Raw genomic sequence first — 27,943 nt, 5'->3', positions numbered from 1 at the left:
CCTCACACCCAATCCACGTCCACGTACGAGCAAGGAGGGGTACAGTTGTCCAGCTCGGAGCTCCTTACCCAGCGCATGCCTATAGATAGGGCAGGAGCAGACAACAAGGACCATAGCAAGCCGAACGAGAGCCCCCCCCCCCCCCCCCCCCCCCCTCTCGTCAGAGGGCTGGGGTCATCCCCGTCCTAAACCACTCTCGCGACTAAAAACGCTTATTGTCTATCCCTCCAAAACCTAGCTTGGTTTGCGGTTATTATGAAATTTAATTGATCAACGCCTTATCTACAACTGAAAACTAGCTTCGCACAGATGGTAAAATCACTATGTCCGCTTCCCCTGTTAGGCCGCACACTACCAACATCGCGTTTCTGAAATGAATCTCTGACATGAAACTGCTCAGCCTAGTAACTCACCTGATGGAATGCAGGGCAATCTCATTGCCCCAGGAGTGTAGCTGGTTGACGGCTTCGTAGTCGAGGTATTCCCCAGACACGAAGAAAGTGGCGGCGATGCTGCATCCATTCTGCTTGTGTTTCCTTCTTGTTATATTCAACAGTTCCCGGTAGAAGGCCATGTTGAGGACGGTGACCGCATCGTCGAATGTCAGCATCACAAACTGCGGCATCTCGTCGACTCGAAGACCGGCTGGAGGTGAATCACTCGCGCACACACACCGCGGCCGCTTGCAGACTTTGTCGTCGCATTTTCCAGTTCCTGGTAAACAGGAAAAACAATGTTGGCGACGCGCGCGTAAATTGTGTTAAAAGTGAAATTTCTAAGCTCCTTACGATAGACACCCTAAGCTACACAAAACTTGAGACTAGTTCTACGTTTTGAAAAAAAGTGGGTGCAACGCATAGTTTTACTTCCTTGAAACTGTGACTGGTGTTTCGTCAGAAACTGCTATGATGAACACACCCCGGTTCAATTCCTCGGAGCACCCCTGTGCCAGGCCAGCCTCTCTTTAGACAAACTGGACCAAGGTCACGTTTGTACGCAAGTAATGCTTTGGCAATAATGTTGAATCAGAACGCCGCATAACGTAGTCTTTAGGTACACAAGTCGGGACATATGGGCGTCCTTATCCGTGCAGAGCCCATTTTATGTATTGAATATCTAATGGCAGCAGTGATATTTGTTGATGTACATATGTACTTATCTGAAAGGAACCACGGCGCCTCGAAGTGGCTGGAAGCCTAAAAAACATTCTACATTACACGTCAAAGTGTTGATGACGAAGAGGATGGACATGCGTAGGTGCATACGGCCATACTTTTTCTTCATGGTGTGCATGCATAACGTTCAGCGACAAAATGAGTTCTGTAGAAACCACACAGGGCAGTAGAAAAAAGAAACACTCCGCTTTAGTCTAATTCCCGATTTGAAGTTTAAAGTAGGTTGAAGTTTAAAGTTGAAGTTTAAAGTTGAAGTTTTAAATTACTTAAATTCCCAGTTTAAATATGAACCAACTAGCCTAAACCCAAACTTTAGTTAAACTTGAAGTTTAAAGGCCGGTCGCGTAATTTATGAAGAGGTCTCTTTGGAGCCCTGACCTAGATTTTCAGCTACTTCTGATCTCAATGACAGAGCCAGATAATTCTTCACTGCGGCTCGTCGATTCAGGAACATAGGTTTTCTGCTACGCCATGTTTCTTACCACTGCTACAGCACCCTGTTTATTTTCACATGAGATAATTGAAAAATTTCGTCAACGTTGAAAACTACAACTGGTATTTCGCTTGTAGGCGTTTTTTAACATTAGACAGCGAACGGAAACTTTTCTTGGTAAGCGTAAATAGCGGAGGGAGAATTCTTATTCCCGAAAGACAGTTTAAGAGTGTTTTTGTGAAAAATAATGTGGTACGCCATGTTGGCGGTCAAGCAAGTAGATACGTTAAGCACAATTGTTATGTCACAGAGGTATTTTGCCCCTGCGCCGAACAACTCAGCCATTACTGGCTTTATACCAATAATTAGACAATTCAATTGATGTTCTAAAATGGGCGTGTAATATTTCAACACACTTGACCGTGTAGGTCGCGCTGCAATATTTAGAGAGTCGTTTGTCAAGCATATGGCCAAGGCGAATCCCGATATGTGTCTTGAGAATAACAGAATAAGTTGGTACATCAAATCTATAGCATAAAGGGGTGGTTGGACCCACTGCCGATTTATAATCGCTAGTTTCACCATAAGCTGGGGATTGTTGGTGATCAGACCTCAAAACGAGACAAAAAAGCGTGCTTGGAGAGGACATGCAATAGTTTACTGCGAAATTAACAGAAATGCATATAGGGGTCTCGGGTAATTTTATCGAGAAAGGGTTTTATGCCGGGGTGCGGCAAGACCTCACCGACATCATATCTGTAACGGAAGTGACATCGCCAGAAAAAGTTCAACTTAGGCGGGGGCGCTAGGTTTTGAGCCCACGATCACTCTGCCAACTAAACTATAACTCACGCCAGTTTAGCTCCACGAACGCGCCTTAAGTCCTTCCCTATAACAATCTCCATTCAGATGGAGCTGCCGCCTATGAGAGGTGAAGGGAAGTAGTGCATCGTGACGCTAATGAGCGCCGATAATTGGGGCTACTGTCGCGAGTGTGATGGCCCCACGTAAGAAAACTCTCAGCGACGCTGACTGGCGAATGTCGCGGTAATTACTGTTTTGGTGCGACGAGAGACGCCAGCGGAAAGCTGAATTCGTTCCCGCATTCACGGTGCAATCTGCAAACTTTGCTTCTCGCGTTTATAGGCTGGGCTTGTCGCAACGCAACCGCGTGCTATACACGCAACGGAAGAGGACCGCAGGGGTAGCACTTTTGCTGAAGTGACCGGCCAGAAGGGCTTCGGTCTCCAAGCACACCCACAAGACAGCAGCCGACCAGCAAATCATGCTCATGTCGCTGTAGCGGTCCGCGACTTCACCAAACGATTCACTGAAAACCAGTTCAATTTTGTCCGCTCAGTTTGCGAGCGCCTCTGGTTTCAGTCGGATTTACGCAATGCACCGGCGCCTCTAATCCGGTTTGTTATGTCGATGCGTCTTGCGGTGCCATACCGACGTAATATAAATAGCGATGTGCAAGTTGATATTGATGCACAATAAACATTCAACTGCTCCTGTGTAGGCACATGTCACTTTCTCGTTCTACCGATTCCTTTGAAAGAGGAATCAACCACATTTTTGTCTAGCTGTGCGCTGTCATCACATGGATCCGTACGTTGTACCCTAGATAGCACACTACCAATGATTGTGGTCACAGCCCCGCTTGTTGTTCCGCTAAAGAATCAAAGCACAACCACGTCATGCAGCTGCGAATGAAGGCTATTGCAAAATTCAAGGTTGACAAACAATAATGTTTTTTGTCCATTGTACAGCCTCACGTACAGGCCGAGTCGCCTAACGAGTCTGTGCACAACGCGTCTTTTGGCGATAAATTCCAAAACGTCTGCCTGTTTCGTATAACAGCGCTAACTAAACACGTCTTCGAGGTTCTAGAGCACTGGTCTTCTGCCTGGTATAACTTTCAAAATATATGCAGTTCAGGGTCTCCTGCCCGCTGATAACCAACACATCGGGAGATGGAAATGAGTTTGTTATATTCGCTTTTCTACGTATCTAGGCATTAAAATAAAGTCAAAATAAATACGATTATTAAAGCGACTAGTTGTACCGCCGTTGCCCGAGTCGATATATAGTGCACCCCTAATCGTAATAAACCCGACATTTCTGCACAAAAATAAAATTTAAATACAGCTTCAATATCCAATCACTTTTGCAGCCGCATTCGCCTTCTAATGCGCTCTTGAAAAGACACGACACCGCGCTCTCTTCGCCATCTATCAATTTCTTTCGCCACTTATCCGGAAAGCGTTTTCGTTTCAAGTCTATGAATATTGACACGGTCTTGATGGACGGAATGGGTTTATTTACAGTTGTGTGGACCGGGAAGGGCCAAGCGAACCGATCGGGAAGCGGCCGGCACAGTCACCACCTCAACCTCCTCTTCTACCAAACCACATTGGGCTTGGTCAATCCCTTTTCATTAGAAACCCCAAAACAATGTCCTTCGTAGAAACTGCGCTGTAACAATATCATCTGCCTAATGGGTTCAGAGCAGAGGAGGAGATAACGGAATGGCGAGCCAACCTCCTCTTCTACCAAACCACATGGGGCTTGGTCAATCCCTTTACATTAGAAACCCCAAAGACAATGTCCTTCGTAGAATCTGCGCTGTAACAATATCATCTCCCTAATGGGTTCAAAGCAGAGAAGGAGATAACGGAATGGCGAGCCCTTCGAGCCAAGTTTGCTCAATCAAAAAACGCGCTAGTTTCCCCCTCTTCTTCCGGAATGCATCGGCGGAAGTGAGTGCACTCGGAGTTCTCAATATATCTCCGCACATAGTCGAGAATGGCGGGTTTAAAGATAAAATGTTTCATCTGGCAGTCGATGTGCCGGCGCTCGACATGATTGTCTAGCAGGGGAGTGCTCAAAAGAAAAAGAGACAAAGGGCGTTGCGAACGCGGGAATTGGCGGTGAGATGTTTGAGTGGCGCCCCCTGGCTCTGACGTCGACTTAGAGACTCGCTCCGCTGCCGTCTGCTACATTCGCGCCGCTGCTGCACTCGCGCCGCCGTCGTCGCTTGTGACTGGAAGAAGTGCCTGTGCTAGAAATCGCCCGCCTTGATGCTTTCGAGCTTTAAAAAGCATGTTTCAGCCAGCTTCTGACACCTCTGAATATTTTCAAGCTGTACCCCCGCACGTTTGCAACACACGATAAGAGAGAACGACTTTCTTAGAACATTGCTCAGACAATTGTGTTTACCGCGTACCTTTTAGCGTAGTTGCGAGTTTCACTGCTCAGAGATCTCAGATAAGTACTCAAAATGCGTAGGCTTCCCTGAAATATTTTTGAGATGCTCCTATGAAGACTTAACAGTATAATGCTAGGCACCAAGCAGCCGGTATCACAACAGGAAACAAAACGGCTGTCGTCTATTTGTTCCGTTGTTGTTGACTTTTATCAGATGAATGTTTTTTTTGTGCGCAACGCATTACTTTTTATGCAACGTCACAAACGTCCCAGGAGGTTTGGGGATGTTTGCGATGCTCACAAAGTTTGTGTGGCTATTTTCTTCAGGCTGTAAAGCATACAGTAGCTTCTTCAGAACAGGGATTTCCTTATGGCTGCGTACAAGAGAACATACCGACAGCCTGCATTCTTTATGTACATGCAAATGCAATGAGAAGGTTTTTGCTACGGCACCGCGAAACGGCGCAGAAAACGTTGACCAGAGTACTCGAAGGCTTCTATTGTGCCCAGATTTTCTATCGCAGCTATCGTTAGCGGAACGAACTGAATCTCAACCCGAACAGTTATCACATTATTACGGTGTTGAAGGCTTGGTATTCTTGCTAACGAACGCAATAAATAGTATACGTGCCAGCTTTCACTATCACACAATTCGGATCCCATCAATACCTCCAAGCAGGTCCTTTTTGTTTTACAACCCCTTCAGGGGCAAAGAACGAATCTTCGCCTACTCGGGATGACGTTTGATTAATTAAAGAAACTTACTCTCACTCTCTGGTCCTTGACTGAGCAGCCCGCCCCAGTAACCAGCTCGCTTTTACTGTTAAATAAAGTTTTCTCGTCTTCCTTCTGGTAAGTGCAGTTTACTATAATGCCTATTAGAATACTTGGAAGATATGGCAGTAGGAAATGTACTAATATATCCCTCCAAGTCTGAACAAACATAGTGTTACTGTATGTTTACCATACAGGTCACTCGTTTAGTTCAGTATGCCTCCATACTGGTTAGAAGCCTCGCATAAAACTAGCGCCCGCCCATACACACAGTAGATTACTTGGAAATCAGCCTACATTTTTTGTACCCCATAGTGAAAGTCTGCACATTTGGATACCGTGACAACGTAGTGACGTGATACAATACTTTCGAACGTTAGGCAAAATTGCAAAACCTATTTCATCTTACATACGATTAGCTGGAATCGTAATGCCTTCTGCAACGCCGACAGCCCCGAAGGACTGGAATTGGTTTGTCCTGCATTTTCACAGTTTGCTGAATGCAGAGGCTGACGTCTAGCTCCGACTCTTCACTCTCCACGCCGGTTTTGCATCACAGTAATGGGAGGACACCGGCAATGTTTAGTCTGGTGCGGTATCAAAAACTATACTTTAAATAGCGCCTTGAGCTAGTGTGCGCGGTTTCAAGTGTTTTACCACGAAAAAACCTGCACAAACGCGACATCTGGTGCGGCCAAGCTTCAAAAGTTAACCGCCCGCAAAGAAACAGCAGAGCGAGCGAACCCGAGTGAAGCAGACGACAAACGCGAGAGTCCCTAAGCCGACGTACTGGAGGCGCGCTTCGCAGCCCCACCCGTGGTAGCGTTCACCGCCAATAGCGAGAGGCGAGTGCCGCCAACACGGAAATGGAGGCAGCTGTGGGCGGTATGATTGTCCGGCGGCGTTGCTCGGATCATCCCATGGAGCAACGCTGGGAGCTGGTTTTGCAGTGAAGCATCCCACTTCTACGCAGCGTGAACACGATCACTGGCGCGCTTTTCTCCGCTCCCAGGAGATGCTGTCTGCGTACCGTGGTTAAGCAGCACTGTTTATTTTACGTTTATTATAAATCTGTCCTACTTCTAACGGCCATTTTACAGAGGTGGATCATTTTGTCCGAGTTTATTTTGTAATATGCGAGCTCGCCATTCGAAATGTCTTTGTTAAAATTTGACTGACAGTGGATTGCAAGAATGCAAATGGTAACAGGAACAGAAAATTTCTTCTTGATAAACAAGAATAAGCTAAAAGACGTTTTGCTAGAAGTGGGCTATATATTGTATAGCAAGAACATCCCGACGCGAGAAGTCCCATATGTTTTCTTCATACCTCAGTCAACTCTCTTATTATGCACAGCCTTTGTGTTCAATCACCCGCGTAGTTTTCGAGGTGACGCAGGCATAAAAACTTGATTGAAATTTCAAGAAAAATGGTGCGAACATTACTCGTGGTTTTTGTTACACATTTAGCCTCAAAAAGCGTAGTTTCAGAAAAAAAGACGTGTACTAGATGTATGTCATCCACACGGGGTAGCAAGCACCAAAGTTCATGGGAAAAAGCGTCTACTCTAGTACTTTCCGAGATAAAAACACGTTCGTGCAACTGCTTTTGAAAATTGTTTGTTACCATGGAATGAAACTGCTGGTGGCGTTGTAATCGGAAATGGCGCCATTCGAATACCCCGACGTATTAATACTACTGACATTTCCGGCTACAAACGTTCCCTTGTTAGTGCTGATATCTTTTGTAACTCATGGAGCACCATTAGTGATAAACACATCTCGTATTTTGTGTTCACTCGTACAGTCAAACGACAGCTCATGCAGTAAACATGCGAAATTCTTGGCTCTCTCCACTCTGGTGGTTTCACCATGGTTGTGGTGAGAAGAGTTTAAGCTGTTACGCGGGGAAGCGGTGGCTAGTTTCTGATGTAGACAGTGTCCTTAAGCTGTGCCTGTCGTTTCCCAAAGCTAACTTATGCAAACGACACTCCATTTACTTTGTTACGTTTTCTCAGCAAAACGCCTAGTTTTGGTAAAACGCGCGTGAGAATAACATTGTCACCATGAAGTTCTAAGAAACAATTGTGATGCAAGACTGCTTGTACTATTTTTTCTGTACGACCTGGAAGCTGCGCGCCAGTCTCTCCAAATCGTTTTTCACGGCCGGGTGGCGGTTCTCGTCGCCTGTAGATGGGCATGAACGCAATTTTTAATTTGCAGCCGTAACAAGAGTCCCGCATTGCCAGATCTAATCGAAATCCTTGTTTAATGCCGATACCTTGCCTACCTCTTCATACAAATATAATGAAAAAAACACATCTGGGGTTCCATCTTCGCTCATGATACAGCCCGGCCACTTTCGTGTTCCGGTCCTGGTTGTAGCCTCCTCCGAATAGGAAACGTTCACTTCACAGACACCGAATCGGGAATGAATGGATCCTTTCTGTCAAGGATATCATTCGTATGCCGTTCCTGTGATTTCGGAGTGGTAAATAGTCGCAGCATGACTCCATTTACACCGTAGTATTTACTTTCGTTAGGCAGGCATAATTTTGTACAGAATAGAATGGTATTCAAATTGTCACGACCGAGTACTAAGAAAGAAATATAATTAGACGAGTGAATATATCACTCGGTGTAGAGAGTGGAAATGTGCACGCAATTCTTTCTCCTATTAGTTTACCCCCATCACCCATCCGGTGGCCAAGCCAGTAGCTTAGCGATAGCCCTGATGATAATTTTGAATTCCACCGGGTTTCAGTAGCAACAAAATTTTAGGCTACAAAAACAATTGCTAGTCCTATTCCGGTACCTTGCGATCCTCTCCGGGCCTCAGTAGTGACCAAAACATTTGGTGTTCTATCATCCCTTGTCGTCTTGGTTCGCCACTCTGCTTTTTCTGCGCTCACTGTTTGTGGCCTCCTGAATAAGGAATGTTTTATTTGTTTATTATCTTCAATTCAGGAAGTTTTTGTAGTGTCGGTGGAAGAGATTGTTGAGTGTCTGCAGAAGAGAGTGTCTGTGGAAAAGAACATTGTTAAGAGGGGGTTGTAAGGAATACTGTAGAGAGGTGCTCAGCAATGACGTAACTTTATGTTTACATAATTATCATCAAAAACCTCTCTTTCGACAAAAAGCATACGAGATTAACATTGCCACGACGGGTAGCAAGGAAGGAATATTACAGAGAGGTTACCAGTAACGTAAGTGTAAGGAAAGGTAATGGGCATGCAAATCTCTCTTCGAATTGTTCCAGCAATTGGAGTAGTGCCAGTGCAGAGGAAATGGGCCCGAACACAATTTTTAATTCCTCTACCTATCAGTAGCCCCATCATATCCAGCTACCACAAAGTGTACGGTTCTATCCCGTTAACTTGCGTATTTATTGATGTGCCCGTACTGACATCTGGTGCTCTATCCTTTCTCGTCATGTGGGATGGAGACTGGTATTCGCGGCCTGGTTGTGCCCTTCTCTGTAAGATACGTTACCGTTGTTTAGGATGTCCTATTTTGGACGTTTTTGTAGTATCTGTGCGGAAGATTGTGTAAAAGCATCATCCATATACACAGAGCGACATGATGCAAATGACACGTTAATTTTTAAATATTTTGATCAAAAACCTTACTTTGACAAAGAAGTGTACGAGATTACACTTGTGGGAGGGGGTCCTAAAAGAAATATTAAAGGCAGGTGCCTACTACCATAGTGGGAAATACAAGAAATATGCTTGCAACCCCTTATCATAAAATTTTAGGGGCAGTTGGTATGAACACAATTTTAAATTAAGCCTAGCATCACTACCCCATCGATTCCAGCTCCCGAAAATATACCGGTTCTCTGACGGTACCTTGCGTGCTTATTGTGGTGCCGATAGTGACCCGTGGTGTTGTATCGCGTGGCGTTGTGTCGGATGTCCACTCTCGTGTTTCCGTTGCAGTTGTGGCCTCCTCTGGAAGAAATGGTTCAATGTTTAATATCTTCTATTCGAAGAGATTTTGTAGTGTCTGCGGAAGATATTTTTCTAAAGCTTCCCTCTCTTTACACCGGGCAAAATGGCGGTAATGCCACCTACATTACGTTTATAAACAATTTTCGTCAGAACCCTTCGTTTACACAAAGAAGCGTGGAAGAATAAAATAGTCACGAGAGCTTGTAAGAAAAAACATTATAGGGAGGCGCCTTCTATGGTACCTAGAAGAACAGAAGATGTGCGTGCTTGTCTTTCACCTAAAAATTTCCCACCATTAAGAGCTGCGCCCGTTAGCTGGCAATGGTTGGGAGCACAGTTTTATATTCCACTACGTATCAGTAGCAGCCAATTTTTCAGCTACTACAAAAAATACTGGTTCGAGCTGTTAACGTACATCATTGTGCGCCATAAGCGACAATCTCACCTGCTGTTTTAACATCCCTTGTCGCCTCAGTTGGCAAATCTAATATTCCCCCACTGGATGTGGTCTTGTCTGTAGGGAACGTTTGAATTGTTTACTATCTTTTCTTCTGGAAGAGTTTGTAGAATTTGTGAAAGGGATTGTTCTAAAGCCTCCCTCACTTTACATAGTGCGAAATGAAACAAATGTCACCTACATTCGTGTTTGCACAATTTTTATAAAGACCTTAGTTTCCACATAGAAGACTAAGGGATCAACATTGTCATCAGGAGGTGGCAAGGAAAAAATATTAAAGAGAGGCGCCGACTACCGTAAGTAGAGGGGCAGGAAATGTGCGTGCATGTGTTCTCGTAATCGTTTCCCACCATCGTGGGTCCTGCTGGTGAAGTGGCCATGGTCATTAAAACAATTTTAAATTCCACCACGTAGAAGTAGCCCCATCATTTTCAGCTGCCAAAAGGAATACTGATTCTGCTCCGGTACCTGGTGTACCTATTGGGGTGGCAGTAGTGACAAACACATCGGGCGTTGTATCATCTTGCGTTTCGCCTTTTGGCCACTCTTGTATTTAAGGCCTGGCTGCGGCCTGGTGTATAAGGAAAGTTTGAATTGCTTTATCACGTCCATCCGGAAAGGTATTGTGGTGTGTCCGTAAGAGATTGTTCTAAAGCGTCCCTCCCTTTCTACCACGCGAAATGACGCAATTGTGACATTCGTTTTCGCCTAACTTTTATCAAAAACCTTAGTTTCGAAAAAGAAGACTGTGAGAGTAGCATTGTCATGAGAGGTCGGTGACAGAGTTATTATCGGGAGGCACCTACCTTCATCGACATATAATTCTTGGATAATTTTACAGCTAAGCTTTAGACCTCTACCTCCCAATGCCTTCACCTCGGTGGGCAAAACACCAAGGCGCCATCTCCTTAGACGCTGAGCGCATCCGTCAGATTAATCGGGCGTGCAATACAGAGCTCCTAATTTGTTTCAGGTAACTACAAAACAGGCATTGAAAGTGCATTACAAAATATAAAACGCCTGGGAAAAATGGGACCAACCCGCCCCATCGATGTGTTCCTGGCAAAGATTGTTTGCAGATTATTCGTTAATATGGGGCAGTGCTATTGGGACTAACTAGAGCAGTTCTTTATGCGAAGATCATCTAATTAGGTATGCGTGTGACCAGAATATAAGCGTGTAACCCTCTTTAGAGATACTTTTTTACCAGCCGGTAGCCATGCCGGGGTCGTGGCGATAGCCACGGCGATGGATTATTGGAAATACCCCAACGTATCAGAACTTCCCAAATTTCTGGCTCTGGCATTGAATCCCCGTTCGGAACCAATGCCATGTGTACCTCTTGGAGCGCTAGTAGTGACAAGCAGGTGTTTTGTTGTAGTACCTTTTGTGTTGTAGCTTGGCCACTCTGATGTTTCGTCCCTGGCTGTCGTCCCGTCTTTAAGAAGAGTCTCAACTGTTAAACCTCGCACTCAAAAAGTGTTGGATATTTTGCTGTGGAAGTGATTGTTAGTAAGCAGTTCCTGTGGTTTCGCAGTACTAAATGATGCTTGCGTACCTCAAATACTTCGTTACGCATTTAGCTTCAATGAGCTTTGTTTCAGGATTGTTACCCGGCATTGGATGCAATCGCTATAAAGAGGACACTAAATCCGCTGCGAAGAAGTGGAACCTTCATCAAGGAGGCAGTATGAGGATGACGCTGAGGGTGACGCGCGTGTAGTTATTACCCTGGCTTCCACGGCGCTTCCTTCCACCGGACCCTATTTAAAAAGTAACCTGTAAATGAGCACTGTAAGCACGCTTCTGGGAATGCCCCTCTGCGCCGTATGATTTACTTGAGAGTGCTGCATCAACCCCGTCCTGCACTACTTCAGCCTTCCATTGGCCCAGCGAGGCGTGGACATAGCATACTCAGAGGTGCTGATCCTTGATTTTCGATTCGGGCGTCATCTCCGACGGCCACCTTGGTACCACCTTTTGAACTAACATTACCATTACGCCGCTAGTCATCGTAAGCCAGCTACGAGAGGCATCTACCTTCTGCGGCACCGATAATATCGACGTGGATCCCACCCTCATGCTGGCTTACCTCAGGCTAAATTTCTATCTGAAAGCTACGACGAAGACGTGGTATGGTATAAGCGAAGCAACACTCACTGAGCTAGGATAGTTGCAAGGCAAATCTGATTGACTTCTTAGGAAATACGACTGAACGCGAGCTCGCAGCGAAAAAAGCTTGCGTCCCAATCATAGATGTCAAGGAGCCGTACATCACCTACATCCAAGACGAATGGGCGCAAAAGCCGCCGAAACAAGCAAGAATTCATACACCTTCCCAATACCGCCGCAATGTATTTGTGTGAGGCCGCATCCGACACCGCGTGATAGCGGCTGTAACTCCGGTCACCGTCCAACAGCCCGTAGCTGATGCCAATACGTAGACGCTCTCGGTCATAAAAGCATTTGAGCCGTCCCGCCGGTCGTCAATTTCCCGCGAACACAGCTTCGTGCAGTTGATATGGGCCAGCTCAGTCGTTCGCGGCACCTTTCCACACAAACTGCAGGCCACGGTCTTAGGGGAATCCGGCTCAATGGAGAACGTCTGATTACCGGAGGTTATCAAATAAGAGCAGGCGTGTTGGTCATGTAGCGCGCTGTTGCCAGGGCTGCTCGTTTTTTTCAGATGAGAACACATGAAACTACCGTAAACCGAACCCTGCGACGCACCGCTTGGCCTCCCGGTACCAGCAACACAATGCCGACGATACCGGTTATTCAGCTGAACAATTGGGCCGTTCATCGTCTTCTCAGAACCAACAGTCTCGCTTTCCGCAGCACCCACGAACGCCTCAACTCGAAAACTATCGAAACATGTCAAAATGCAGCATCACCCAAAGGTGATGCCGCATTCCTGACTACAACTGAAAATCCTCTTTTGACGCTGCCGACAAGTCAATTTGCTCGGCGTGAAGGTTGCCGCCGTGCCTGTTCGGGCTTTGGTTGATACAGAGGGGCATATTTTGTTGTGAGGGCTGATCTCCCGACCCGCTTGGCAATAATCCTCAATTCTGCAATTTCGCACGTTCAAGTTTCTGGCGGTGGTACAGCCACAGCTGGCATGTGAACCTGCCAGGCCAATATCGCCGGCCACTACACCACTGTTGTGTTCTTTGTTTTGGACAAATGCGTTTGCTACGTCATCATTCGCCTCGATTTTTTGACGGAGCACTTCCGCGCTCATCGATTGCGCCACAGGCCTCGTCCGCCTTGAGTTGCCGATTTCTGCTGATTCACCCCACCGCACCTGTTCTCATCTAAACACATTCGCTTGCCGAGTGATGCCACCACTTATGTCTGCCTGACTGCGTCTGCCGCCATTCCTTACGTCGACTGCTTTGCTGCTCCCATCGTGGATGTTTTATTGTCCGCGTTTCTTGCCCTATACCACACAGTCAGCACGATAAAGAGCCGCGTCTGCTTGCCTCTCCTTCGTTTTGCCTTCCATATAAATTCCTCACCGAACAAATTTCTATCGCTGCCCTCACCACTCTAGGGGAATATGAAATTTCTGCATTTTCTTTATCCCATGGCCACTCAAAGCGCGTTCTTCCAACACTCTACGTACCGCCCCAGAAAAAAATTCCACCCATGATAAGCCCGAACCTATCTCAGACTCGACTAAACTCACTGCGCTTACTGTTTTCACCATTTGCGGACATTTTTTTTTTACTTTCGGGACAAATCTTTGGGGCAAAGGAATACTGTGACGCATCCCAACCATCCATCAGCGACCGTACCGTGTCTCTCATGCCGAACGAGGCGTCATTCAGCAAGAGGTTGAGAAAATGCTCGCCAAAGACATAGATGAAACCTCGTATATTCCGTCGGCTTCACCCTTGGGTAGGTAAAAAAGAAAGATGGCATATGGCACTTCTCCGTCCACTCCCGCCTGCTGAACCGGGAGACTGATAAAGATGTGTACCCTCTCCCCAGCATTTACCATGCCCTAGATTGCCTTCGCGGGCCGAAATACTTCTGGCCAACCGAGCTTTACTCAGGTTGTTGGAAGATTGCAGTCGATGAGCTGGACAGAGAAAACACGGCTTTCCTTATCCCAACGGCGTACACATGTTCATTGTGAAGCCGTTCGGTCGGTGCAACGTGCCAGATACCCTTGAGCCCATAATGAACTCTCTCGTGCAAAAGTAAAAATTGTCCACTTGACTCAACGACATCAATGACTTCGCTACCTTTTCTCCCTCACGCGAGACTCATCTCCATCACTTATGTGAAATAGTTGCTCTTTTCCGCTATCCGAACCCTGCAGCTCAGCTCGGCGAAATTCCGGTGCGCAAGGCGTGAAGTAACTATCTTTGTCGACCTCGTCGATGCTCAGGGAGTGCAGCCCGATCCCGATCAGATCAATTCGGTTAAGGATTTCCTTGTGCGCCGCTCATAGAAAGACGGCCGGAGTTTCGTCGGCCCTTTCTCGTATTTCCTTCGTTTTCTGAGTATCTTTGTTGGTATCGGCTGGCATCTAACAGATCTTTTAAAAAGGGACACCATCTTTGTGTGGGGCCATGAACAGGCTAAAGGCTTCACAACACTAACAATCTCCTCTCGACTTCGCCCATTTTAGGCACCTTCTATGCGACCGCACCCACCGAAGTGTGGGCCGACGCTAGCGGCCAAGGTATTGGAGCCATTTCGGCTCAGTGCCAGTCCGGCAAGGATTTCGGCATTGCCTACGCCAGCCGCCTCCTGTCTCCAGCTGAACCAAATAATTATGTAACAGAACAGGAGTGCGTCGCTCTTGTGTGGGCTCTGGCACCTTTTCGTTCATATCTTTACGGCCGACAGCTCTCGGTCAAGATGAATCGTCACATTCTATGTTGGCTGGCATCACTAAAAGGACTATCCACCTACAGGAGTATCTTCAGTCTATTGCCTGGAGATCTGGCCGCCTGTACCAGTACTTCGACAGTCTGTCACGTTATATTATCGAACCTCGTAAGCCTATGTGCTCCGATTCATTTGCATTACTATTGGCGATTTCCTGTTTCATACAACTTGTTGAACAGCAACGCCGGGATGCATTCTTGCGTCCCATCACTGAACGCCTCAACAACGTCCCTTTGAACCCATAACGGCAATTCTTAGAACTTGAGGACGCTGTGCTTTTTAATAAGAGCGGCCGCTCTGAAAGTTTCGAGCTTCACTCTGTTGTACCTGTGCACCTTTATCGCACGTCCTCAAGCAGCTCCACAACCTTCCAACAGCCGGCTATTTAGGAGTTACGAAAACATACGACCGCGTCCGATGGCATTTCGTCTTGCCAAGGCTTTAGCGCCCTAATCGACGTTGCGTAGGTGCATGTGAAAAGTGGTAACGTCGGAAAGCACCAACAACGCCGCCCGCCGGCCCTAGTCAGCCACTGTATATACCTGTCGAATCAGTTCGCCGCATTTGTTTGCATCAGCTTGCAGTCTTTACTCCGTCTACAGTAGGCAACAGGATGATTGCAGTGACCACTGACTTTGTGATATCCTACGCAATAACACAAGTCCTTCTAACCAGCTAGGTTACCAATGTTGCATATTTTCTCCTGTACCACGTGATCATCCACCATGGTGCTCCTTGCCAGCTATTGGCTGACCGCGGAACAAACTTCCTGTCGGGAGTAATCTACGACATTTCCCGCCCTTGCGAAATCTTGCGCAAACTTACGACTTCCTTCCATACTCAAACCAACGGGCCTTATGGAACGCCCTAACCGGACTTTAATCCATATGCTCTCAATGTACGTCTCGTATAACCATGAGGACTGGGACATTGAATTGGCTTACAATACATTCACATATACCTCCTACCGCCACGACACTGCAGATTTTCTCGTTCGTACCCCCTCTTCGGTCGTGAACTGACCTTACCAATGGACACCTTACTCGGGCACACCATGCCTCGTTCAGGATTTGCACAGGATGCAGTCGCCCAGGCTGACTTATCGCGACACAGAGCGCGCCAGGCTCATTTTATACCACAATTCTAACACTTCCGTTTACCATCGACGACACAGCAGATTCAACTTCATGCCCTCATCTCTGGTGCTGTTCTAGCGTCCTTCATGCAAAGTACGGTGTTATGAGAAGCTTGTCGCCCGTTACTACGGCTCCTACCCTGTCCTGCGCCCAAGGAGGTTTAAAAAAATTGCTGCAGTGGAGGGGGCGCCCGTAAAGTGAAGCCGCTGCGACGCCATCGTGCTAGGGGAGAAGTCGCGTAGTCGTTGCAGCACGCGTTCCGTGCGTGTGCGGAAAGGTGTTGTTGATTCGCGTACGTGCCATGTAACGCGATCAAAACAAGTATGGTTGGTTCGTGCGTGGCTTACGGTTGTGCAAACAGTGTAAATGTGACGCCGGGAGATAAATTTCCCACGTACGTTGCACGCGGGCAAGCTTATTCTAAACTGGTCATGCTGGTTGCATTGCGACCCGCAGTATTTGCGCCTTCAACGTTTAATTTCTTTGCTGCTAGGTTTCCGAACGATGCTCAGTCAGTGTCTTTTGTTTGCCATTTCATAGTATGTTTTATCAATGGGATGTCATGGATCATAAGTCTCTCCTCTTTCAAACAATAAACACTTCGTTTACAAAACTACAAACTAGTTCGTCCTTTTTCATTAGTTCATGTCACTGGCAATGTATTCTGATGGTGTAATGTATTAGAAAAGTTGTTGGTTTTTTTTGCAGTTAATTGCACCAATGCAGTGAACGTAATAGCATTGGTTACTGTCATACTCAGGAAACTTTTCTTTGTCGGTTTTTCGTCACTCAATTATGTCTATTATCACAATACTGGAATTGGGTGTTTCCTGTTGTTTTTCTAAAAATGCTGCGTTTTACTGTAACTTAGTTTCTTGCATAACTGTTGTTTTTCACACAACAGCGGCAACTCTCAATTGCTTTTGTTGTTACCACTTTCATGATGAATTTCTGCATTTCAACAGTTTTTAATAAAGAACATACGTGTGAATGACTTTGCGAGTTCTTATGTATTTGTTTTTACTTTGTGGCAGCTGCTTATCCAAGCTTATAAGGTGAAAAAAAAACACGTCCGTGTACTCGGAGATACAAGTTTTAATGAAATTCCTTTGGTAAAAATCAATACGGAGACGTCCTACATCGCTCGCAGTATTGAATTATAGCTTGAGAATCCATTAAGTAATTTAGAACCACTGGGAAAGTCCGGAAAGACCGCTGCAAAACACTTGGCATGGGGTTTCTTGCCCCCAGCAAGATGGCCGCCGTCGGCTTCAGCCGAGCCCATTGGTTGGTAAAGGAGACTTCCACTCAAACAATTTTTTTAACCTCCTTGCGTGCGCCAAGTTACTTAGGTGAAGTACTAAAAAACCCCTGTCGTTCGGTAAGACTCATCCAGGCCATCTAAAAATACACATCTTCCATGACGTCCTTTTTCACCCTACTGTTCACAGCCTACACATGTACACTGACCGGAACCGACACGGCGCTGTCAAGGGGGGGGGGGGGTTGAAACGAGGCGCTTGAGGCATTTGCTATAAAGGGGGCGGTGTTAATTGATTGATTGTAGAGTTTAACTCGCTGACGCAACGCAGGCGATAAAAAAGACGCTGAAAGTGACGCGCGTGTAGTTTATTTCCTGCCTTGCGAGGTGCCCTCTTCTATTATGCCTTCAATACACATCAACCAGTAAATGAGTACTGTAAATACACTTCTGTGATTACCGCTCTACTTGGTATCTGAATAAACACTTATGAGATTACCATTTCACTAAGGAGGTGTAAGAAGAAATTTTCTGGGTTACGGCGCCTATTGCAGTATTTGTATAGGCCGGAAATGTGCGTCAACTCTTTCCTAATCGTTTTAAAGCAAAGCTTTCTACTTCTACCAGCCACCGTTTTCGTCATGGTGGGCACAAAAACAACTGCCGGGAAGAAATAAAACGAATTACTAGCCCTGCCAGAAATCGAAGGAGAAACGTAGCGAGAGCCCGCTGTCTTACCAATTCAGCTACGAGTCATGATCAGGCGGGGGAGACAGACAGTGTACTCAACGAGCACAGGTGCGGGTTTACCCTTTGCGTTCTCGCTGAATTCCACGTGATAAAATCACGCGACCTCTCACGCCGCTGTGCGCTCCGCCAACGGCACGTGTCGCGGCCGTGCGCGCGCCTTTCGCATGCGCTAGAAGTTATAAAACATTACAAAAAGCTCACACCAACGCATGGGATCTCACTTCTCGTCTATCTGTTCCGCCGATTTCGTCGCCTCCATCGGCTGCGGCAGAGACGGACAAGTCAGATAGTCTAACACCGGGTTTGAGATTCCTTTAGCTTTATAAAAAAATAGTTTTCACCTATGCGCTCCACGAATGCCACTCCACCAATCACAATTTACGGATTATACATTGATTTACCTGAGCAAAGAATATCTATGAAGTAATAAAGGGTGTGGTTTCACTTGTCTCTGGTTTCATTCTTTCTAGAGCGACGTGTGCAAATTCAAGTCACGTCGCTGGCGAAATTATTGCGGGTGTCGTAACAGCTTTGCTTTCAAACCGAATTCACAGGGTGAATTGGCGCGCATTCATTTTCTTAGGATGTGGTGGGCGCGCTGGTCACGTGGCCATGTTGTCGGACATGATTTGAAATACCCTCGCGTACCAGAAGTGCAAACAATTATGGACACCAAAGTTTTTTTCCATTTTAACGTCGATATCTCTGGTACCTGCTGGAGCGCCGCTAATAACGACTGTATCTCTACTGTTGTTGTCTACCGTGTGGACTCTTGGTCACCCGGATGTTTCCGCCGAGTGTAGCACCCTCTGTGAGGAGATTTTCGGCTGGTATGTCTCCCACTCGGGACGTAATGCGTGGTTTCTACGAGTAAATATTGTATTTCAACCGTCCCTTAGTTTTCGAGTGCTCATTGATAATAACGTTCAATAAGTTACGTTTTACAAGTGTGTCCTCAAAAACATGTTCTGGCATAAACGCGTATGAGAGTCATATTATCCTGACGGGCTCAAAAAAAGACATTTGCTACAGGGTCTGCTGCAGTATCAGAAGGGGCAGCAAATGAAAAGAAAAGAATAATAAAGTACATTTCTCCATGATTGTGAACAGGGCTTCCATGCTGAAAGCCGAAACGTCAAGAACGATTTTTCGACTGGTCGGCGTCTCGTGTGTTTGAAGTGTATTCTCCTGCCCAGACGGGATTCCGTCACTGTCTCGACTTCATTTCTCAATGATGTGGCGATGTCGGTGACATAGTGACGGACACGACCACGTTTCGAAATTCCCCCGCGTGTCAGAAGTAAAGACATTTCTGGGCACCAAACTGAATTCTCGTTACGCCAGACTTCTTGCATAACGCTTGTAGCGCCATTACAAAAAAATACATGTTGCATGTTATCTCGTGGAGTCTCTTGGCATGTTCATGCCTTCGTCCCGGTGGTTGCAATTACTGCAAGGAATTTGAAGTTTGCAGGTCTTCCTCGCGGAGAGATTTGGCGAGTCTCAGTGGAAGTACTTGTTGCTGGGCGCCCTTGCGCTTTCTTAACAGTGAAGGATAAGACTGTCACTCTAGTTTGTACCTTGTATATTTGGCCTCAAAAAGTCCAGTCTCGTCAAAAACTCAAATGAAATTCACACTGGGACCTCCGAATCATTAGCAACACCGCTCACGAGGGACGGCATGTACTATTCCTTCTGTTCGAACGACATATCTGAGTGCAATTCTTTCTATAAAGCGCGTTTCGCAATCGAGTTCCGGCAGTGGTGGAGGTGACCGTGCACACGAACAAAATTTGTATCCCCCCAGTTCAGGAGCTCCCTACATTTCCGCCTACGAAAGTGAATTATTGTTCGGTACCTTTTGGTGCGCTGGTTGTCCTGAACACATCTGGGGCCCTGTCTTTTCTTGTGAACTCGCTTGACCACGGTGATATTTCCGTTGCTGCTGTAGACACATCTGGAAGGAGCGTTGTAGTTGCTCGGGCTTCCACGCGTAAAGCTTTGGCTAATTTCAGGGAAAGTGCTTGTTCAGGAATGAGGGAGGGATAGACTTTGAGGCGGTATTTAATAGTCCCGCTAAATATGCGTGAACATTCTCCCATTATGCAGTACTATTCACTGTGGACAATGGTAAACATTCAATGAGGGCTTATAAAACTTTCACATTTTTGGGATGTCATTACAGCTGTAGTCGCCAGACGGCTTACGCATGCCGCAGCTTATAAATAAGAGGTTTTTAAAATATTATATAGCCTGCATTTTAAAACTACAGTTACCAAGGTGTGGGCCTAAGATTGTTCGTACTATATATAACCCACCTTTCGGGTCACAAAAATTCAGTGTAATTATAGGGAACACAATGACAGGCGCTTGTGTGTGCCTGTCCTGTACTTCTTCTGGTTTTACCTGGGCTTTACGGTGATTTGAGGAGTTATACAGTGTGGCTCAAAATTATTTTCCAATGAGAACAGTGGTCCTGGTATATGCGTTTATTTTTAAAACTGAAAATATAAAATGCCCTGTTAAACAAAAAGGATGCAACTTTAAAATGAGCACCGTTTTATTTGCTTATAGGTTCCTTTTCACATTGGAAGTTTAAAATATCTTTTTAAACAAAGCAAATGAAGTTCACTTTTTATCATTTCACTTGTTGCTGGCATCATCTGGTGCTCAGTATTTCACACCTCTTTCTTTGCTGAATGCTGTGTTTAACAAGCGCCTGGAAACGCGGTATGTGACAACAACTGCAGCTTACGTAAATTTTTAGGCTAGCCGTCCTCAGGGCTACTTACATTGACAGCTGCCGTTGATCATCTTCTTCCATGATATGCACACGCATTCACCTTTCGGCTGCATACAAGCCGCTCCTATTCTGGTGCATTCGACTAGTCTTTCTTTCGTGCAGCCTGGTTCATCTGTGGAAATAAATGGAGCGTTGTACATTGTGGAAATGCCTCTCGAATTTCGCTATAACTTTGGTGTGTACTTTTGGATTGAAAGTAGGCAGCGTTGTGTCAGGGACCGAAAGTTGCGTCTACCAGCACTTTGTTTTCATATCTACGGCAGCAATTCGCTCCTGCCCCGCGGAAAAGTGAAGTGGTAACAGCATTGCGATAACCGTGAGGTTAACTGGCTGTTTCTTTCTCTTGCGTTGAACAGGTAACTTCGGAAAGGTGGGACCTGAAAAAAAACACAATTTGAAGCCCCGACGCAAAGCACGCTCGCTTTCAGGGGTTTGTTTTGTTAGGATGACCATCGTGCCGCAAAATAAAATTTGTTTGGACTGACTATTTTTTCCGGGGATGAACGCAACTATATAAACACTAGCGGAGGATCGCGCATAAAACATTCGTTTTGTAATTTATGGAATCCTACTGAGAGTACGCAGCTAAAGTTAAGGGTCACTGCCATACTCTACAACGCAGCTCAACACAATATACAAGGATATATATGAGTTCCTACGTGAATTTGCAAACCGATCATGTCCCTGCCGTTCCTATCATTAAACCTACAAACCAACAAACCACCAGTCGAATTAATAAAGGACCTAATTATAGAATGTTCCGGACCCATTACGCCGATGCTCAATGGAGCATTAGACTTTCTATCTGTTAACTCGTTTGGCTACCACCTTCAGCTCCCCTTGTTATGAGGTGTAGTGGACTGGACGGTCACCTTTTGCAACTGCCGAATTAAACAACGTGATATGAATCCCATGGCACTTCGGAATGTTTCGAACACACGTTTTAAATGGACTGACAACCTATTTTGGTTGCGTGCATGTCCTCTAGATTATATGAAAACCACCGTTTTGTATGGTGGGGTAGTTACAGGAAATTTGTAGAGAAATTGGTAGAAATACTTCTTCGAATTCGAAATTCGAAAATTCGAAAAACCTTTGTTAAACAATTTTTCAATCGAAACTTCACAATTTTAAAGTTCAAATTCCAGCCCTCTGCTCCCCAAAAAGAACACAGTTTCACTGTACTTTCCTTTTTAGTGTATGTGCGAGCCTGGAGTTGTTTTAAAACCTGTCTAGGAATCTTGGAAGTTAGGTACTGATTGTAGGGTTTTACGCACCGACGAAACACAGGGTATGAGGCGCGCTGTAGTGGAGGGCTCCAGAATAATTTAGACCACCTGGGAATCTTTAACATACGCCGAAATCTCGTACACACGGGCATTTTTGCTTTTCGCCTCTATCAGTAAAGCGGCCGCCGCGGCCGGAAATCGAATTCGCGACCTCGTGCTCTGCAGCGCAACGCCTTAGCCACTGAGCCACCGCGGCGGGTTTGAAAATTAGGTAACGTCTGTGTTTCCGGATGCTGTAAATGTACACTCCTAAATGGGTGACTATTGATGAGTACTTTGAAGTGCTTTTTTCCTTGTCTGGCACGTTGACAGCCTTGTGCCTCCACGTAACGGCCGGGACTATATTATTGAGTATTGTTGAAAAGTGTTTCACGCGTAAAGAACAATGCATTTCTAAATGTGGATGTGTGCTTCTTTCTTCAATGTATGAGTTTTCGAAGAGTCTGTTTTTGAAGGTGTACTCATTTGTCCAGCTGTATATCCCTGTGTTGTTTACTTTCTGCACCTGGTATCGGCCCTCACGGGCTTACAGTATGAATAAAAAAATCATTAAAAAGTGTATTGGTGCACGGCTTTCTGTTATGGTAGCCAGCACTCCTTACTGTAACATGTCTAATGATGGGTGATCTAAAAACCTTCTTTCGAGCGTCCGACAGCCCTATCAGGCAAATCGTTCCACTTCGAGGTGTTTTATGGGGTGCCCTATTATTTGGTATAGGGGTCATATGTTCCCCGAAAATCGGTTATGTGGTCCTTTAAAGAGAACATTCTAACGATCGTTGCAACAATTGTAAACGGGATTGTAACGGTCATTAGGAGGCTCGGAGGCCACGTTTCAGGCCTCTGCTGACGAGTTCTTGTGTAAAGTTTACCCGTTCGTGTTAATCTTAGGCTCTCCTAGGTGAGGTAAGCTGCTCCTTAGGACCTTGTTTTTATTTTTGGTGTAATAGCAGGAGCTGTAACGAAAACCATGGATTTATCTGTTATTTGCGGGTATTGATAGTTTTGCACTGTCAACATAAAAGTGAAAAGGTTGTTTCACCATATCCGCGAACATTCGCCTAGCTTGAGTTTGGAGTGTCTCAGCCTGCGATTGTTGGAGTAAGGTTTTGGAGCTGCCGTGTAAGTTTAAGTTTCCTGCTCGTAGTTGGCTGGTAGATTAGCCGTTCCGTTGTTTTTATAAGCTCCGCTTTTACAAGCCAACGCCGGCTTATAAAAGCGGAGCCATTTAAGCTTTCAGTTTGGACGGGGAGCGTTATCAGAATCCTCCGCGCAGCTTCCGCGAGGGCTTGTGCCACGTCAGCAGCTCGAAAAAAAAAACTCGCCAAAAATACCCGCCGCACGAGAGCCTGCGCCTTCTAAGCAGCGCCGGCGTCGTCCTATTGTTAGTGCCACGATCTCTTTTCCCCGTGTTTGTGGCATGATCTGTCACGTGCTCTGCCCCCCACCACTTCACATGTGTTCACGCCTCAAGTGGGAAGCACACAAAAGCCTGCGCTAGAGAAGCCAATTTCGCGAAGCCAGTTGCCGCTGGTTCTAGCGCATGTAACGCGGTCTACTTTGGGAGGCACGTGAAAGCCTGCACACAAACGATCCGGGCTTCCCAGTTCCTAGTACAACCTCGCAAACCCTACAAACAAGATACCCAAGCCACGTAAAAGCTATGGGATCACAAGCTCCGCTGTTGACTCCAGCCTTGTACCGCTGGAGCCAAGTTTTTTTACATTTTCGCACAAAAAATTGAAGGATGCATAGGCACTTCTTATGAGTTGCGAGCGCGAAAGTATTGATGTTCAATTGAACTCCACCGAGTCTACCCAAATTATCAGCTGCGGGAGTCTTGCAGTGAAAATCTGCTGCATATTGGCGTGTGGGGTCACCTTTAACAACTGCCGCGATTGCGGCCACCGATGATGTAGGTTGTTCAGACCCTATACCGGTATGTTGCGTACTCTTCCGCAAAGCGGCCTGGCTCGCTGGTGGCTATTGAGCCTCTGGGCGGCGTCAGCACTGTACGTGCTCCTCGGCGTGCCACTGACGCGGGATGACAAAATTCCGCAGCCTCAACCACAGCATCCTATGGTTTTCCTCACGAAATATGGCATGCATCACAGCCAAAAGGTTGTTGATGAACCGTTTCGCTGATTCAGGTGTTGGCTCTTTCGGTCAATGGTACACGTATGCCTTCGCACATTCGGAAAAGTACGCCTCTGTGGATGTACTAGTTACTACGAGCGCCATAGAACAGTAGATTTAGTAGCCGTTTTACTGATACACACTCAAGACAGTGGGAGGTGGCTTAACCTCTCAATGAGCCAATTAGTCCTCTCTGGTAACACATAACGAAGGGAAAATAATAAACACGCTCCATCTGCTTACCCCCGTCTCTCCGTTGGAAGGACGACAAATGTTGCCGTGAAATGTCGGCCGCCATAACGCTCGAGCCAAGCCATCGAAGCAGCGACAATATTACAGCACAGTGAAATAAACTTCTTTTGAAGCCGACGAAACGCATGTTGTTTTCTCGTCGAGTTCTAAGCGTCGTCTGCTCGTGTAATCGATTCTTGCGACCGACCTCGTTATTTTTCTGGACGTTCGCCAGGCAGGCGAAAGTGCGTCGGTAGGCAAAGAAGCAACTGAACCTAAAATTGATCAAATAGGTCAAACCCTTTGTTGCGTACTTATCTCCGCCATCGCACAACTAGGTGTGACAGCCCGGGCTGTCAGCCTTGGTGATAATACTGAAATGCTCCATTTTCTACTGTTAGATATGTACGCAGTCGATTATGAGCTACGGAGTGCTGTTAGGCAATATATTAATAGCGTGCATTCAAACACGCGATCAGCGGCGCCCAATGGGAGGTGCGAAGAAGGTTTGCACGCGTACTCCTGTTTCAGCTCATAAAATCGAAAAAAACACGTAGGCGCTGTACAAAAGTGCGGAACTGCCGAACATACGCCCTACTCCTTTTATCAATGTTGGAATAAGCAGAAGCTGATAAGCACTCTACTTCGGAGACGTACGTTGCTGACGTCCGCATTCTCATTGTAACGCTGATTTGTTTTGCGCAATTGCGGTATCTACGAGAGATCTGCTTACTATGGAGGAACGTCCTGCAGACAAAGCCGTTAGCTGGTTAGCCGGTAATTACCGTTAGCCGCTAATCAGACAATTACCGCCGCAGAACTGGCATGTCTGGCGAGTTGTAATTGGTAGTAAAAGTACACCGATTTCTGTAACTGCTGCCCAGCACCATACTATTCACCGCGTTGCGCGAAAAAATAGACACGCCAATTAAAACCCACACTGTCTCTTTGTTGCTTGAATCCAGCGTAATATGTTCAGGGCAACTTGGCAGTTGAAATACCTCACCGCTAAGGCTGCTTTACTTAATTTTCCGAACTTCCACAGAAGGGGCAGTTTTTTCCCAAGTATGGCCCCTGTCGTTCGCATGTGTCGTCCTAAGTCGCGCCTTACGAAACAGGAATACTTGCATCATATGTCGAGCGCAACAGACTCGTTCTGTGGTTGCAAACTCAAAGGCGATACTAATTACCTGCCTCTCCTTTTCAACAGCTCTTCCTCACTGCGAAGAAAAAAACGGCGGATCGCAAGGGCAGCAAATAGAATAGGTGTAGGGCCAAGCGTTATGTGTGGCGTACCTGAGTTTAAAAGAACTTTTGTATGACACTTTTTGAGGGTCTGTAGTGCGTGGCGTAGTTGTTCGGAGCGTTTATCGATACGAGTATGCTTAGAAATACGAGGTGCAACTACAAACGTTCGAAGTATCTGTTTGCTTGGCGAGCACGTCACCACCGCCGTTCGCAAAGAACGGGATACAGACATAAGGTTGGGATTTGCTGATTGCCCCCTTTTCCCTCCAGTCACTTCCCCGCCCCTTCAGGCACGATACGCGGAAGCCAGTGTTGTCTGGGTCAGACAAAACAAAACAGCCAACCCCAAAAAGGTTGCAACAGCAGCAACAACAGCCCACACAAAATTGTCAGGAGAGGCAAAACAGCTTTCCTACTCATCTACCATTTCCACAAAAGGGGAGTTAGTTTACCGGTGACTGCGGTTACTCTTTCAAAGATTGTATGCAAGACAGGCACTTCAACTCAATCCAACACCTACTCCTTCACAGCCTATTTCTCGCACCCCAATGCTACTTGTCTCACCACATCCGATTGCCTTTTCTACCCATGCTACCTGAATGCCTTAACCCCGTTCCTGTGTTTATTACATTGACGTCATTTGTAGCTTCTCGGGCCATCTCTTTGCCACAGCAGCCGTGAGTCCTCGCTCGCGGCGGTCTCACCCCACCGACACGACATCACCCAGATGCAGGCGATACTTGACGCTATTTACGCCATTCCCAGGCTCCAACCTGCCCCTATACCGATGGCCTCGCACCGCGTATTACCTAGGGCCCACCCGTAAATACCAGAGTGAACTGTAAACTTCCACATACGTCATGTAGGAGTACTTACTGGCTAACACACCTAAAATAAGCCTAAGACAAATATTCACTCGTCGCGCTAGGAGCTTGTGATAAAAAGCACCACCGACCGAATCGCAAATCCCAACGTCTTCTTCGACAGCCACCCAGTACCCCGTGTACCCTCGGTAGTTATACCGGGACCACACATCTCCGACAACCGTGGTGGCTTTGCGATTGTGTAACGACTCGAGTCGGCATTAGACAAATAACTCGACTAGTAGTTCGTATTGCCCAGCACCAGTTGAGACACGACTGCAAGTATATCACTCGCATTACAGAGAACTTGCCGGATTTGTAGGCTTCCGCACGTGACCATCAGGCCTGTAGTGTTAGGTGGAGGTTATGCACGAATAATTGTCACTCGTGTATCGTTGCGCCCACTGCACCAAGCTGTAGACTACTCCAATCAGAATTCCACAATGCCTGCCAGCACCATCTAGACGATATTGAGTTCTTGAAACAACAGTGCCCCCAGCTTAAGGGCACGGGGAACTGCACTGTACAAAGCTTCGGTTATCCCAGTCTTCAACCTCAAGACTGTGGGGCCGGCAAACCACCTCCCCTACAAAAGTACTTCACGGGGACTCGTGTATCCTGCGGTACGCCTTCGAAACACATCGTTCGCAGGAACACTCATTACGGTCACTTTGAGGGAACTATATGCGAGTCACTACGCCTGTCGATACAAAACTCGGCCCCCGGTACCCGATGAAGCTGGTATTGCGTTGTCAGTCATTGTAGCCCGAACTACGTTTGCAAACTCAATGACAAGCAAGAAGCCTTTGCCGAAATATTCACGGCCACGCTACTCTAAGAGCTATGCGTACCCTTTAAGGTCACCTCATCTTCCGCAATAGCTACTTCACCTAGGCGCTTTCCACGCTATTGACCTCCTCGAACTCCTGGAAGCATACAAGCCAGAAGTCACCGCCCAGCAGCTTCTTTGTCCAGGCAGTCATCCCATCTCGATATCCCGTCCCAAATCGCTTGCAAAATCGCTCCATGTGGTTAGCGCTTAAGTGCAGCGGGAGAGTAAGCTGGCGAGCTGCCACAGGGGATGAGCTACAGCTGGTATGCCGGGCGCAGTTGGCTGCAGCTACTAGGGATATTCTAGACTGTAAACGACTCCACCATCTGCAGTTTGGCTAAAAATAAATGTTCATTCTCCTTATCCTGTCGCAAGCTATCACCACCAACGCTGCAATACTTAGTCACACCGAGTAGATGGGTTGTGCAGTCCGGGCATCCACAGCGCCTCTTATTCGTCTTGACACAATCTTCATGTTTGTTGTAGGT

At 46.5% G+C, this 27,943-nt stretch overlaps 1 protein-coding gene across 5 annotated transcripts in view; it reads right to left on the bottom strand.

The window, feature by feature from the left end:
* The window catches only part of LOC144158800 (chitin deacetylase 7-like), an 84,491-nt gene extending 59,766 nt beyond the window's left edge, over window positions 1-24,725 (bottom strand). The window contains exons 1-5 of one of the 5 annotated variants that reach the window (XM_077689943.1): window positions 24,525-24,724; window positions 20,846-20,968; window positions 19,912-20,010; window positions 9,443-9,544; window positions 414-714 (exon numbers count right to left, since the gene is read on the bottom strand). In XM_077689943.1, coding sequence (XP_077546069.1) covers window positions 414-714; window positions 9,443-9,544; window positions 19,912-20,010; window positions 20,846-20,968; window positions 24,525-24,660 — 761 coding nt within the window. In that variant the 5' untranslated portion in view covers window positions 24,661-24,724. Of the gene's footprint in view, window positions 1-413; window positions 715-9,442; window positions 9,545-19,911; window positions 20,011-20,845; window positions 20,969-24,524 lie in introns of all 5 variants that reach the window. The other 4 variants (XM_077689944.1, XM_077689942.1, XM_077689946.1 and 1 more) reach the window with 4 other exon arrangements.
* Between the last annotated feature and the right edge of the window lie 3,218 nt (window positions 24,726-27,943).

Source organism: Haemaphysalis longicornis, unplaced genomic scaffold, assembly GCF_048455015.1.
Source record: "Haemaphysalis longicornis isolate Haplotype H1 unplaced genomic scaffold, Haemaphysalis longicornis Haplotype H1 scaffold_10, whole genome shotgun sequence".
Lineage (NCBI taxonomy): Eukaryota > Metazoa > Arthropoda > Arachnida > Ixodida > Ixodidae > Haemaphysalis > Haemaphysalis longicornis.
Note: the sequence above shows the minus strand (reverse complement) of the source record. Positions and strands in the feature narration are given on the sequence as shown.